This window comes from Oratosquilla oratoria, chromosome 37, assembly GCF_046742065.1.
Source record: "Oratosquilla oratoria isolate Oo_2021 chromosome 37, ASM4674206v1, whole genome shotgun sequence".
NCBI classification, from domain to species: Eukaryota; Metazoa; Arthropoda; class Malacostraca; order Stomatopoda; family Squillidae; genus Oratosquilla; species Oratosquilla oratoria.
Window position 1 is genome coordinate 12,120,596 of NC_134813.1, and position 15,000 is coordinate 12,135,595.

Genomic DNA, 15,000 nt, shown 5'->3' on the forward strand with positions numbered 1-15,000 from the left:
ATATCTTTTTCTGTTGTTTGTGTTGTTGTTCTTGTTGTTGATGATGGTGTTGTTATGGACTGTATTTTAATGCCACCTCTATCTTTGTGGACATAATTCATCCTTAACACTGCATTAAGGGTAACCCATACAAATAGATAAATAAATAAATAAATGAATGAATAAATAAATAAGTATATAAATAAATAAATAAGAAAAAGGTAAAAAAAAAGTAAAATAAAATCAAAAGCAAAAGTAATAATATATATATGAAAAGAATGAGAAAAGGAAAACAAAATAAATAAATAAATAAATGAATAAATATATAGATAAATAAGAAGGTAAAAAAGTAAAATAAAAGCAAAATCAAAAGGAATAGATATATGAAAAGATTGAGAAAAGAAAAACAAAAGATAATCAAGAAAAAATGAAGTAGGAAATAAAAGTGTCGAGGAAAGAAAATGAGAAAAGAAAATGAAATTGAAAATGAATATGTAAGTGAAAATGAAAATAAAAATGAAAAAATGAAAATTATTATGAAAATAAAAATGAAAAAAGAATATTAAATAAAAAAGACAACTAATAACAAAAAGAAAAGAAAAAAAAAGACGAAAGGAGACAAACACAAGAAGCAATAAAAACAAAACAGAACTTCAGAAAAACAAAAAACAAACGTAAGAAGTAGAAATGATAAAAATAAAAATTCAGAAAAGAAAATACAAACGAAATAGAAAGCTTTGGAGCAGGACTAAACTCTGTATTAATTACTTAATCTCAATTATTCATACGAACACAGTTTTTCATAGTTTGCTCTCGGCTGAGAAAGTGAGAACCCGGGCAATAACGCTACAAGACTTGCTATAATTTCAAAACGTGGCAATATTCTGGAGTACCAAAGCAGAAAAAGAAAACAAGAAAAATATATAATAATAAATTAATTAATTTAATTGATTATATAATTAATTAATTGATTAATATTTGAATTAGTAATTAGTGATTTTAGTTAAAATGTCATTAATATCTCCGCCTCCGTTAAATCTTAATCATTATTACCATTATCATTATCATTACTTTTACTATTATTATTATTATTATTTTTACTGTTATTATCATCATCATCATCATCATCATCATTGCTATTATTATTATCATTTATTATCATCATCATTATCATTATTATTATTATTATTATTATTATTATTATTATTATTATTATTGTTATTGTTATTATTATTATTATTGATGATGATGATGATGATGATGATGATGATGATGATGATGATGATGATGATGATGATGATGATGATGATGATGATGATGATGATGATGATGATGATGATGATGATGATGATGATGATGACAGTCATAATGATGACAATAATATTATTATTATTATTATTATTATTATTATTATTATTATTATTATTATTATTATCATTATTATTAATATTTGTTGTTATTATTGTTATCATTATTGTTATTATTATTATTATTATTGTTATTACTATCATCATCATCATCATCATCATCATCATCATCATCATCATCATCATCATCATCATCATCATCATCATCATCATCATCATCATCATCATCATCATCATCATCATCATCATCATCATCATCATCATCATCATCATCATCATCATCATCATCATCATCATCATCATCATTATTATTATTATTATTATTATTATTATTATTATTATTATTATTATTATTATTATTATTATTACTATTACTATTATTATTATTATTATTATTATTATTATTATTATTATTTTTATTATTACATACATACATATACCAAGGCTTTTTCCCCCTTCCAAGGGAGGTAGCCAAAAAGGTAAAGGCATAAAAACACTCCCACCCATTTCATCCCTAAATACACTCCACACCCCTCCCACCCTTCTTCTCATCTGAGCACCTCCTGGATGACGGGTCATCCCTGCACCCTGCCCACCGCCCTGGGTCAGAAGCAGTGTCGCAAGACACAGTACATCCACAGCGAGGCCGCTTCATTTAATCGGCGACCCCCCCCCTCTCCGTCCCCCTTTGCATATAAGGCGAGGACGGGGAGAAATCCCTTCGGGCTGCGTCAAAATTTACTCACACATACTACCCCACCCCCCACTTCCCCGCCCATTCCTCCTCATGCAGTCACAACATCATCCATATACAACCATTCTCCACTCACCTCTGTCTTCCGTCCTCTCCCTTCCTTCCTCAACAGACATTCCCCTCTTCCCCAAAGCCCCCTTCACCCCATCCATCCACCTCATCCTAGGACGTCCCCTCATGTTCACTCCCTCCACATCTGCCTTCCATACCTCTTTTACTAGTCTTTCTTCACTCATTCTTTCCATGTGTCCAAACCATCCTAATATTCTTTCATCAACCCTATCTCCCAAATCCTTTTTCACCCCTGTTCTCCTCCTCACCTCCTCATTTCTCACTCTATCTAGCCTAGTAACCCCCACCATACTTCTCAGACACCTCATCTCAAACACATTCAAACTCCTTCTCTCTTCTTCTCTTATGTTCCACGTTTCTGCCCCATACAGTGCTGTTGGCACAATCACTCCTTCATACAGTCTCCTCTTCGCATCCATTCCCAAATGTCTATTCCTCATTACACTCTTTAATCCACCAAGGCATTTACTCGCTTCTCTCAATCTACATTCTACCTCCACCTTCACTCCACCTTTTCCTGCTACACTTGCACCCAAGTATCTAAAACTATCCACTTCCTCCAGTCGCTCTCCCTTAATGTTCACTTCCAGTCTACTGCCACTTTCACCCCTTGTACATCTCATCACCTTACTTTTACCCACATTTATCTTTAGCTTTCTTCTATCACATACTCTCCCAAACTCTGCCACCAGCTTCCTCAATCCCTCCTCTGACCCTGCCACAAGCGCAGTGTCGTCCGCAAACAACAGCTGGCTCACCTCCCACTTTTCTCCATTTTCTTTAACCATCTCCAATCCCTGACTCACTACCCTAGCATTCACCTCTCGCACCATTACTATTATTATTTCTTTGTATTTGATACTAATACTAATGACCCATTTTCGGAGAAGAATAGGCGTAAGTAAAAAGCTCCGCATATTTTGCTCACTATCTGTGATCCTCTTCAGCAGATGTGATTCCAGAGAGGAGAAAAGCATGTATTTATACAAAAGTAGTGAGGTTGGTAGGTAGGGGACGGGGACTCAGGTCACGTGTCCGGCGCTACGTAGACATTGGTGGATTTTGTCCACTGTTAATGAAGAGAGTACCAGCCGGACACGTGACCTGAGCCTCCGTTCCTACCTGCTTACCTCACTACTTTTGTATTAAATACATGCTTTTCTTCTCTCTGTAATCATATCTGCTGAAGAGGATCACAGTTAGTGATCGAAATATACGGATCTTTTTACTCTCGCCGTGGAGAAGTGGAGCCGTGGAGCCGTGGAGCCGTGGAGCCGTGGAGCCGTGGAGCCGTGGAGCCGTGGAGCCGTGGAGCCGTGGAGCCGTGGAGAAGTGGAGCCGTGGACCCGTGGACCCGTGGACCCGTGGATCCGTGGACCCGTGGACCCGTGGACCCGTGGACCCGTGGACCCGTGGACCCGTGGACCCGTGGACCCGTGGAGCCGTGGAGCCGTGGAGAAGTGGAGCCGTGGAGCCGTGGAGCCGTGGAGCCGTGGAGCCGTGGAGAAGTGGAGCCGTGGAGTAGTGGAGCCGTGGAGACGTGGAGCAGTGAAGCCGTGGAGCCGTGGAGCCGTGGACCCGTGGACCAGTGGACCCGTAGAGCCGTGGAGCCGTGGAGCCGTGGAGCCGTGGAGCCGTGGAGCCGTGGAGAACTGGACCCGTGGAGCCGTGGGGCCGTGTACCCGCGGAACCGTGGAGCCGTGGACCCGTGGACCCGTGGACCCGTGTAGCCGTGGACCTATGGAGAAGTGGAGCCGTGGAAACGTGGAGAAGTGGATTCGCGGAACCGTGGAGCCGTGGAGCCGTGGATCCATGGAGAAGTGGAGCCGTGGAGCCGTGGAGCCGTGTAGAAGTGGAGCCGTGGAACCATGGAGCCGTGGAGCCGTGGTGCCCTGGAGCCGTGGAGTTGTGGAGCCGTGGAGAAGTGGAGCTGTGGAGCCGTGGAGAAGTGCAGCCGTGGAGCCGTGTAGAAGTGCAGCCGTGGACCCGTGGAGCCGTGTACCCTTGGGCCTGTGGATCCGTGGAGCCGTGGAGAAGTGGAGCCGTGGAGCCGTGGAGCAGTGGAGCCGTGGAGCCGTGGAGAAGTGGAGTCGTGGAGCAGTGGAGCCGTGGAGCCGTGGAGCAGTGGAGCCGTGGAGCCGTGGAGAAGTGGAGCCGTGGAGGCGTGGAGAAGTGGAGCCATGGAGTCGTGGAGCCATGCAGCCGTGGAGCCGTGGAGCGGTGGAGTCGTGGAGCCGTGGACCCGTGGACCTGTGTAGCCGTGGACCCATGGAGAAGTGGACCCGTGGAGAAGTGGAGTCGTGGAGCAGTGGAGCCGGGGAGCCGCGGAGCTGTGGAGCCGGGGAGCATTGGAGCCGTGGAGTCGTGGAGCCGTGGAGTCGTGAGACCGTGGAGCCGTGGAACCGTGGAGCGGTGGAGCTGTGGAGCCGTGGAGTCGTGGAGCCGTGGAGCCGTGGAGCGGTGGAGGAGTGGAATCGTGGAGCAGTGGAGCAGTGGAGCCGTGGAGCCGTGGAGAAGGGGAGCCGTGGAGCCGTGGTCCCGTTTAGCCGTGTAGCCTTGGAGCCGTGGAGCCGTGGGCCCGTGAAGCCGTGGATAAGTGGAGCCGTGGAGCCATGGACCCGTGGACCCGTGGACCAGTGGACACGTGGACCCGTGGAGTCGTGGAGAAGTGGAGCCGTGGAGCAGTGGAGCAGTGGAGCCGGGGAGCCGGGGGGCCGTGGAGCCGGGGAGTATTGGAGCCGGGGAGCAGTGGAGCGGTGGAGCAGTGGACCCTTGGAGAAGTGGAGAAGTGGACCCGCGGACCCGTGGAGAAGTGGAGCCTTGGAGCCGTGGAGCCGTGGAGTCGTTCAGTCCGGGAGTCAGACGCTGCTGGAACCACCCGTGGACCCGTGGAGCCTTGGAGAAATGGGGCCGTGGAGCCCTGGAGCCGTGGAGCCGTGGAGCCGTGGAGAAGTGGAGCCCTGGAATAGTGGACCGGTGGAGTCGTGGAGTCGTGGACCCGTAGAACCGTTAAGCCGTGGACCCGTGGAGCCGTGGATCCGTAGAGCCGTGGAGCAGTGGAGTTGTGGAGTTGTGGAGCCGTGGAGAAGTGGAACCGTGGAGCCGTGGACTCGTGGAGCCGTGGACCCGTGGAGCAATGGAGTCATGGAGCAGTGGAGCTCTGGAGCCGTGGAGAAGTGGAGTCGTAAAGCAGTGTAGCCGTGGAGCCGTGGAGCCGTGGAGTTGTGGAGCCGTTAAGAAGTGGAGCCGTGGAGAAGTGGAGCCGTGAAGCCGTGGAGAAGTGGAGCCGTGGAGCCGTGGAGCCGTGGAGTTGTAGAGTCGGGGAATCAGACGCTGCTGGAACCACCCGTGGACCCGTGGAGCATTGGAGAAGTGGAGCCGTGTAGCCGTGGAGCCGTGGAGCCGTGGAGCCGTGGAGCCGTGGAGCCGTGGAGCCGTGGAGAAGTGGAGCCCTGGAATAGTGGACCGGTGGAGTCGTGGAGTCGTGGACCCGTAGAACCGTTAAGCCGTGGACCCGTGGACCCGTGGAGCCGTAAAGCCGTGGAGCCGTGGAGCCGTGGAGCCGTGGAGCCGTGGAGACGTGGAGCCGTGAAATAGTGGACCGGTGGAGTCGTGGAGTCGTGGACCCGTAGAACCGTTAAGCCGTGGACCCGTGGACCCGTGGATCCTTGGAGCCGTGGAGCCGTGGAGCCGTTGAGTCGAGGAGCCGTGGAACTGTGGATCCGTGGACCCATGGACCCGTGTACCCGTGGAGCCTTGGAGAAGTGGAGCAGTGGAGCCATGGAGCCGTGGAGAAGTGGAATCGTGGAGCCGTGGACCCGTATACCCGTGCAGCCGTAGAGTCGTGGAGCAGTGGAGCCGTGCAGCCATGGACCCGTGGGGAAGTGAAGCCATGGAGTCGTGGAGCCGTGGAGAAATGGAGTCGTGGAGCCGTGGAGTCGTAGAGTCGGGGAATCAGACGCTGCTGGAACCACCCGTGGACCCGTGGAGCCTTGGAGAAATGGGGCCGTGGAGCCGTGGAGCCGTGGAGTCGTGGAGCCGTGGAGTCGTGGTGTCGTGGAGAAGTGGAGCCGTGGAATAGTGGACCGGTGGAGTCGTGGAGTCGTGGACCCGTAGAACCGTTAAGCCGTGGAACCGTGGACCCATGGACCCGTGGAACCGTGGAGCCGTGGAGCCGTGGAGCCGTGGAGCCGTGGACCCGTGGAGCCGTGAAGCCGTGGAGAACTGGACCCGTGGAGCCGTGGAGCCGTGGACCCGTGGAGCCGTGGAGCTGTGGAGCCGGGTAGCCGTGGAGCCGTGGAGCCATGGAGACGTGGACCTATGGAGAAGTGGAGCCGTGGAAACGTGGAGAAGTGGATTCGCGGAACCGTGGAGTCGTGGAGCCTTGGATCCATGGAGAAGTGGTGCCGTGGAGCAGTGGAGCCGTGTAGAAGTGGAGTCGTGGAACCATGGAGCCGTGTAGCCTTGGTGCCGTGGAGCCGTGGAGCTGTTGAGCTGTGGAGAAGTGGAGCCGTGGAGCCGTGGAGAAGTGGAGCCGTGGAGCCATGTAGAAGTGCAGCCGTGGACCCGTGGAGCCGTGGACCCTTGGGCCTGTGGAGCCGTGGAGCCGTGGAGCCGTGGAGCCATGGAGCCGTGGAGAAGTGGAGCCGTGGAGTCGTGGAGAAGTGGAGTCGTGGAGCAGTGGAGCCGTGGAGCCGTGGAGCCGTGGAGAAGTGGAGCCGTGGAGCCGTGGAGAAGTGGAGACGTGGAGCCGTGGAGTCGTGGAGCCGCGAAGCCGTGGAGAAGTTGAGCCGTGGAGAAGTGGAGTCGTGGAGCAGTGGAGACGTGGAGCCGTGGAGACGTGGAGCCGTGGAGCCGTGGAGAAGTGGAGCCGTGGAGCCATGGACCCGTGGAGCCGTGGAGCCGTGGACCCGTGGAGCAGTGGAGCCGTGGAGCCGTGGAGAAGTGGAGACGTGGAGAAGTGGAGCCGTGGACAAGTGGAGAAGTGGAGCCGTGGAGCCGTGTAGCCATGGAGTTGTAGAGTCGGGGAATCAGACGCTGCTGGAACCACCCGTGGACCCGTGGAGCCTTGGAGAAATGGGGCCGTGGAGCCGTGGAGCCGTGGAGCCGTGGAGCCGTGGAGAAGTGGAGCCGTGGAATCGTGGACCCGTGGAGTCGTGGAGTCGTGGACCCGTAGAACCGTTCAGCCGTGGAGCCGTGGACCCGTGGAAGCGTGGAGCCGTGGAGCCGTGGAGCCGTGGAGCCGTGGAGCCGTGGAGTCGTGGAGTAGTGGAGCCGTGAACCCGTGGACCCGTGAACTCGTGGAGCCGTGGACACGAGGAGCCGTGGAGCCGTGGAGAAGTGGAGTCATGAAGCAGTGGAGCCGGGGAGCCGGGGAGCCGTGGAGTCGTGGAGCAGTGGAGTATTGGAGCAGTGGACCCGTGGAGAAGTGGAGAAGTGGAGCCGGGGACCCGTGGAGAAGTGGAGCCGTGGAGCCGTGGAGCCTTGGAGTTGTAGAGTCGGGGAATCAGACGCTGCTGGAACCACCCGTGGACCCGTGGAGCCTTGGAGAAATGCAGCCGTGGAGCCGTGGAGTCGTGGAGCCGTGGACCCATGGAGAATTGGAGCCGTGGAGCCGTGGAGAAGTGGATTCGTGGAGTAGTGGAGCCGTGGAGTCGTGGAGGCGTGGACCCGTAGAACCGTTAAGCCGTGGACCCGTGGACCCGTGGACCCGTGGAGCCGTGGAGCCGTGGAGCCGTGGAGCCGTGGAGCCGTGGAGAAGTGGAGCCGTGGAATAGTGGACCGGTGGAGTCGTGGAGTCGTGGACCCGTAGAACCGTTAAGCCGTGGACCCGTGGACCCGTGGATCCGTAAGAGCCATGGAGCCGTTTAGTCGTGGAGCCGTGGAGTCGTGGACCCGTAGACCCGTGGACCCGTGGACCCATGGACCCAGGGACCCGTGGATCCGTGGAGCCGTGGAGAAGTGGAGCCGTGGAGCTGTGGAGAAGTGGAGTCATGGAGCAGTGGACCCGTGGACCCGTGGACCCATGGACCCGTGGAGCCATGGAGTATTGGAGCAGTGGACCCGTGGAGAAGTGGAGAAGTGGAGCCGTGGACCCGTGGAAAAGTGAAGCCGGGGAGCCGTGGAGCCTTGGAGTTGTAGAGTCGGGGAATCAGACGCTGCTGGAACCACCCGTGGACCCGTGGAGCCTTGGAGAAATGGGGCCGTGGAGCCGTGGAGCAGTGGAGCAGTGGAGCCGTGGAGTCGTGGAGTAGTGGAGCCGTGGAATAGTGGACCGGTGGAGTCGTGGAGTCGTGGACCCGTAGAACCGTTAAGCCGTGGAGCCGTGGACCCGTGGACCCGTAGAGCCGTGGAGCCGTGGAGCCGTGGAGCCGTGGAGCCGTGGAGCCGTGGAGCCGTGGAGCCGTGGAGCCGTGCAGAACTGGACCCCTGGAGCCGTGGGGCCGTGTACCCGCGGAACCGTAGAGCCGTGGAGTCGTGGACCCGTGGACCCGTAGACCCGTGGACCCGTTCAGCCGTGGACCTGTGGAGAAGTGGAGCCGTGGAAACGTGGAGAAGTGGATTCGCGGAACCGTGGAGCCGTGGAGCCGTGGATCCATGGAGAAGTGGAGCCGTGGAGCCGTGAAGCCGTGGAGAAGTGGAGTCGTGGAGCCGTGGAGCCGTGGAGCAGTGGAGACGTGGAGCCGTGGAGTTGTGGAGCCGTTAAGAAGTGGAGCCGTGGAGCCGTGGAGAAGTGGAGCCGTGGAGCCGTGAAGAAGTGGAGTCGTGGACCCGTGGAGCCGTGGAGCAGTGGAGCCGTGGAGCCGTGGAGCCGTGGAGCCGTGGAGTCGTGGAGCAGTGGAGCTGTGGAGCCGTGGAGAAGTGGAGTCGTGAAGCAGTGGAGCCGTGGAGCCGTGGAGAAGTGGAGCCGTGGAGCCGTGAAAAAGTGGAGTCGTGGAGCCGTGGAGAAGTGGAGCCGTGAAGCCGTGGAGAAGTGGAGCCGTGAAGAAGTGGAGTCGTGGACCCGTGGAGCCGTGGAGCCGTGGAGCCGTGGAGCCATGGAGAAGTGGAGAAGTGGAGCCGTGGAGAAGTGGAGTCGTGGAGCAGTGGAGCCGTGGACTCGTGGACCCGTGGACCCGTGGACCCGTGGAGAAGTGGAGCCGTGAAGCCGTGGAGTTGTGGAGTCGTGGAGCCGTGGAGAAGTGGAGCCGTGGAGCCGTGAAGCCGTGGAGAAGTGGTGTCGTGGAGCCGTGGAGCAGTGGAGCCGTGGAGCCGTGGACCCGTGGAGCCGTGGACCCGTGGACCCGTGGAGCCGTGGAGAAGTGGAGTCGTGGAGCCGTGGAGAAGTGGAGCCGTGGAGCCATGGACCCGTGGACCCGTGGACCCATGGACCCGTGGACCCATGGAGAAGTGGAGAAGTGGAGAAGTGGAGCCGTGGAGAAGTGGAGTCGTGGAGTCGTGGAGCCGTGGAGCCGTGGAGCCGTGGAGCCGTGGAGAAGTGGAGAAGTGGAGCAGTGGACCCGTGGATCCGTGGAGAAGTGGAGCAGTGGAGCAGTGGAGCCGTGGAGCCGTGGAGCCTTGGAGTCGTAGAGTCGGGGAATCAGACGCTGCTGGAACCACAAAAAAAAAAAAAACACACCCACTCTCTCTCTCCTCTCTATCTCTCTCTCCTACTGTCTGTATGTATGTATTTATGCATCTCCATCTTGCCTAATTGCATCTCTTTTACTCTCTCTCTTCCTCTCTTTTTCTTACATTTTCTTTATCTAAATATGCTTGTATATATATATATATATGTATATATATATATATATATATACATATATATATGTATATAAGATTGAAGGTGAAAGAAGTTGACGAGGAGAAATGGGGGAATTTTACGCCTTAACGTTTCGACCCGCAGGGTCTTGATCACAAAGCTAACAACTCAAACGTAACCGGATATTTTATACACGGACGAGTCATCTTATGGGACGCTTCGGAGAGCTTGCTATTTTATCTGCGTATTCTTTTATTATTAATTAACTTGTGGCTTTTGCTAAACATATAAATCCTTCTCTATGGTTAATGTTGTTATTAGTGTTGATATATGCTGCCTCAATTGTCTTCCTTAGTTTCTTGGATGATCCTTTATTTCATACGGTTGTGTTGTTCCAATCTGTAAGGTGACCATGTTTATCCACATTTATTACTATGGAATTAGATATCCTATGGGCTTTTAAGTCATTTTTATGTTCATTTATTCTTTTATTAATTCCGCGACCAGATTCACCAAAATATGAAGAGGGACAGCTTTTACATGGGATTTTATAAACAACGCTGTTTTCGTTAGTGGGATTATTGTCGCTACGTGTTACCAAATGTCCTACTTTGCTACCTGACGTCCTGGCTATTTTGATGCCCGCTTTTAAGAGAAAAGTGTCTAGGTATGAATTAACATTAGAGTTTGGTACTGTGATATATCTGGTTTCATTATTACATTTATTATCATTCTTATTTTTATTTTCATCTTTACTTTTGTTAATTATTTCTTTGGCTTTCTTTTTCAACCTACATAAGAGACCTTTTGGATATTTGAGTTTGATGAAAGTCTCAGTAATATGTTGTAATTCAGGATCTAGAAATTCTTTACTGCATATACGAAATGCTCTGAGGAAGAAACCCATTATAATACCTGTTTTAGTTCTGTCATCATGTCCTGAGTAGAAGTGTATATAGTCTTCTTTATTGGTGGGTTTCCGGTATACTGAAAATTTCACATTTTTATCTATTCTATGGATAATTGTGTCTAAGAAAGGTAATTTTCAGTTATTTTCATTTTCTGCAGTAAATTGTATATTTTCATTTACACTGTTTAATATCCTGAGTTTGTTATTAATGTCTGTATCCTTAGGTACAATTACGAGTATGTCATCAACATACCTAAACCATTTACTATTCCTACCCATTATAGTCATGTATTCTTCTGTTTCGAGTATTTCCATGTATAAATTTGCTAACACTGCAGAAAGGGGACTACCCATGGCGAGGCCAGAATGTTGTCTGTATTCAATATTATTAAAAGTGAAAGCGCCAAATCCTACACAAAGAGAAATTAATTCGAGGTAATCTTTTTTGGGTACGGGTAGATCTTCATTTTTCAAATTATTTACTACTCGTTCAACAGCATTTAGAGCGCCTTTTATTGATACTCGAGTATACAAAGAGGTGACATCGTAGCTGGCTAGTTTCTTGTTATTGAAATCTAAAACTTTTAATCTGTTTATTAGATCCGACGAATTTCGTAGATGTGCATCACTACTAGTTAATAAAGTATTGGATAAAGGTTTAGCTTAATATTTGGCTAACTTATGAGGTGCACTATTGATTCCTGACGTAATGGGGCGCATAGGAATTCCTATTTTGTGTATCAAAGGCAGGCCGTGCATTCTTGGTGGTATAGGTGCTTCTTCAAGTAAGTTTAATAGTTTTTTTCCCTTTCTTTCTCTGATTTCTTTAATATTTTTCTCGCATATATATTTTTCTCGCTTATATATATATATATATATATATATATATATATATATATTTCAAAGATCTTTATTTTTAATAGAAATTCGGATGTTCCATGGGCTCTAATATCTCGCCAGTTCTAGCCAATTTATATATGGAATATTTTGAATCAGTGCTACTACCGGGAATTAAACTACCCACAATGTTTTGGCACAGATATGTTGATGACATCTTTACGGTTTGGGACGATGAATGGGGTTCCTTCTCAATTCCTTAACGAACAACATCAAATTCAAGGTGAAATGGGAATAGAACATAAATTACCTTTTCTAGACATCTTTATAATTAGAAATGCTGAGTCTTTATCGTTCACAGTTTATAGGAAGCCCACACACACAGGGAGCTACCTACATTTCTTTAGCCACCATCCAGACAAAATAAAATATAGCGTCGCTTCAGGCCTATTCTTACGGGCTTTGAGAATTTGTAGTTCACAATATTTTAGACATGGAACTAATTTCAGTAAGAAGTCAATTAACAAAATTAGGATACCCGTCGTGGTTTTTACAAAAAGCTATTAATAAGGCCCAAACTAGTTTTTACAAATCAGATTCTCATTCCGCCATGAATCATAAGTGGGATAATCGTTGTATAAAATTACCTTATAATAAATCAATTAATTATTTGTCTCATTTTTTACCAAAAGAAAAAGTAAAGTTTATCTTCAATTATCCCAACAACTTGTTCAGTAAAGTTGTCAATATACATCATAGATTCAAGAATAATACAACTGCTGGGGTTTATAAGTTACCTTGTTTAGATTGCAAGGATGTATATTGGGGACAAACGGGTAGAGATCTCACCACCATGGTCAAAGAACACAAGAACTCAGTAAAATATGGATAGGAAAATTCCGCCGTATTTCAGCATGTCGCCAACAAAAACCATAGGATAAATTGGGACGATGCTGAAATAATTTAAAAAGCTAAATGCAGTTTCAGAAGAAAAATGGTAGAATCCTCTTTGATAAACAATTTTCCAAATTACAATAATTCTTATGGTCCATGGTCACTAGATTGTATATCTTCATTTGCAATAAATAAAATGCTACCTTCTACACTAGCAGTGGACAAAAGCCACCAAGGTCCATGCAACGCCGGACATGTGACCTGAGTCCCCGTCCCTTCCTGCTTACCTCACTACTCCTGTATAAATACACATTGTTCTATACTCTGTAATTCACATCTACTGAAGAGGATCACAGTGATCGAAATATACAGATCTTTATACTTTCGCTTATTCCTCTCCGAAAGTGGGTTATCAGTATTATTTTACTAATGTGCTACGACATAACTTTGTTGTGATATATTTACATATATATGTATATATGTATATATATATGTGTATATATACATATATGCATATATATATATATATATGCATATACATATATATGTATATATGTGTATATATATATATAAATATATATGTATATATGTATATATATATTTTTTTCTCTCTCTCTTAGGCAGGCTTGGTTAAAAGCAACTGCAAATTCAGCACTGATCAATTTCTTCTTCAGAGTTTCCAACTTCCTCAAGGTATCCTTTATATTCCGGTCATTATTGACGTTTCGACTCTACCTGAGTCATTATCAAAATACAAAGATGGAACAAATGCAAGAGTTTATATATTACAAAGATACAGAAACACAGCGTGTGATTGGCTGGAAGGATGACCTTTTTTGGTCCCCTCATGATTGAGAGGGCGGGACAGTTTCCCACGTACGCTCATTGACTGGCTTGTCCGCTCTCTCGAGCCCGCTACCCCGGGGGTGTAGTGTGATGTTTTCTGTCCTGCTTCGGGGCTTGCTTCTCCTAAATGGCTTAATACTAGGCAGTATAGTAGAGGCGTCTTGGTAGGAATTCAGAGACGGCCTACTATCCGCAATATATAAAGCTTCAAGGTAGGCAAGGCGGTTCTTGTCGGACTCTTTCTGAATGATGACAGTGTTCTGCCGAAGGACATCACCTGTGAAATGCTGGCCATGTTTCTCCAGGAAGTGACGTTTGGGACCTCCCTGAGTCAGATGATAGCTCAGGCGCCTGGAGAGTCTGGTAGTAGTCAACCCTATGTAAGCGTCGTAGGGCGTACAGTCCCTATTTGGGCAAGAAAATTTGTACACAAGGCAGGTACTTTCCATATCTCCAGGGCGTGGTGAGCTATCGTTCTTCATGATGAGGTCCTTTGTGCGGCTGTTCCTGTAGTACACTACCAGCTTTACACGGTCCACAGGGTTAGTAACATGAACATTCCTATTAATTATATTTCTCACACTCTTCTCTTCTTCGCGGTAAGCGGAAGACATGAAAGCTCTATAGAAGAGGCTGTGAGTGGTTCCTTCTTCAACCACGGCTTGTTGTCCCACGTACCATTTGTTTAGAACAGTACGCAGGACACGTTGGCAATCCTGATTGGAATGTCCATTGTTGACCAACATTTGTGTTGCTCGGTCGAACTCCTTCTGCGTAGACGTCCAGGAAGAGCAATGGGTAAGGGCTCTTCTGTAGAAGGAAGCAATGGTAGAGTCCTTGTACTGCTGCGGGCATTCACTTTCACCGCTCAGGCATAGTCCGGGATTGGTAGGCTTGACATATACCTCGGTCTTCATATGGTCACCTTCTTGCGTGAGGAGGACGTCCAGGAAAGGCAGGGTACCATTTTCAGCTTCCTCTGTCGTGAACCGAAGTCCAGAGATCTCTTTAAGAAGCTGGCGTAGTTCCTCGCGTTTCTCACTGGTCCGGATTCTCACGAAGATGTCGTCGATATATCTACCATATGTCATCGGCTGCTGGATCCTGCTGAACGCCTCCTTCTCTACAGATCCCATGAAGAAGTTGGCGAAGAGGACGCCTAAAGGCGACCCCATAGAGACTCCATCTTTCTGCTGATACAGGTTTCCACGGGGGCATCTGAAGGCGGACTCGGAGGTGGTATTCATCAATTGCGAGTAGGGGGTGGACAGATGACCTGTACACATGATCACAGATGTAGTCGATCGTTCTAGGTACCGAAGCACAGGTAAATAACGAATCAGCATCGAGAGATGCCATTTCTCCTTTGGCAGGGGCACTGTTAACGCAGTCCAGGAATTCTGTGGATGACCTGTAGCAGTAGTCGGCTGGAACGAGGGGCGTCAATAAGGCGTTGAGTCTCTTGGCCAGCTGGTACGTGGGAGTCGGAATCTGAGAGATGATAGGTCGGAGGGGGTTACCTATTTTATGGGTTTTAACGTTCCCATACAGGTAACCAGGCCTAAAGTCTCCCGAGATCTTCTGTAGCTTTAGTCCATCC

The 15,000-nt window shown here is 48.8% G+C and overlaps 1 protein-coding gene across 1 annotated transcript in view; it reads right to left on the reverse strand.

The window, feature by feature from the left end:
* Positions 1–757: 757 nt before the first annotated feature.
* LOC143019348 (uncharacterized) overlaps positions 758–15,000 on the reverse strand; it is a 16,958-nt gene continuing 2,715 nt past the window's right edge. Inside the window, exons 2-4 of the mRNA XM_076174986.1 lie at positions 14,780–15,000; positions 14,244–14,676; positions 758–863 (exon numbers count right to left, since the gene is read on the reverse strand). The exon at positions 14,780–15,000 is cut by the window's right edge and continues 334 nt beyond it. Of these exons, the coding sequence (XP_076031101.1) occupies positions 758–863; positions 14,244–14,676; positions 14,780–15,000 (760 nt within the window). The remainder of the gene's footprint in view (positions 864–14,243; positions 14,677–14,779) is intronic.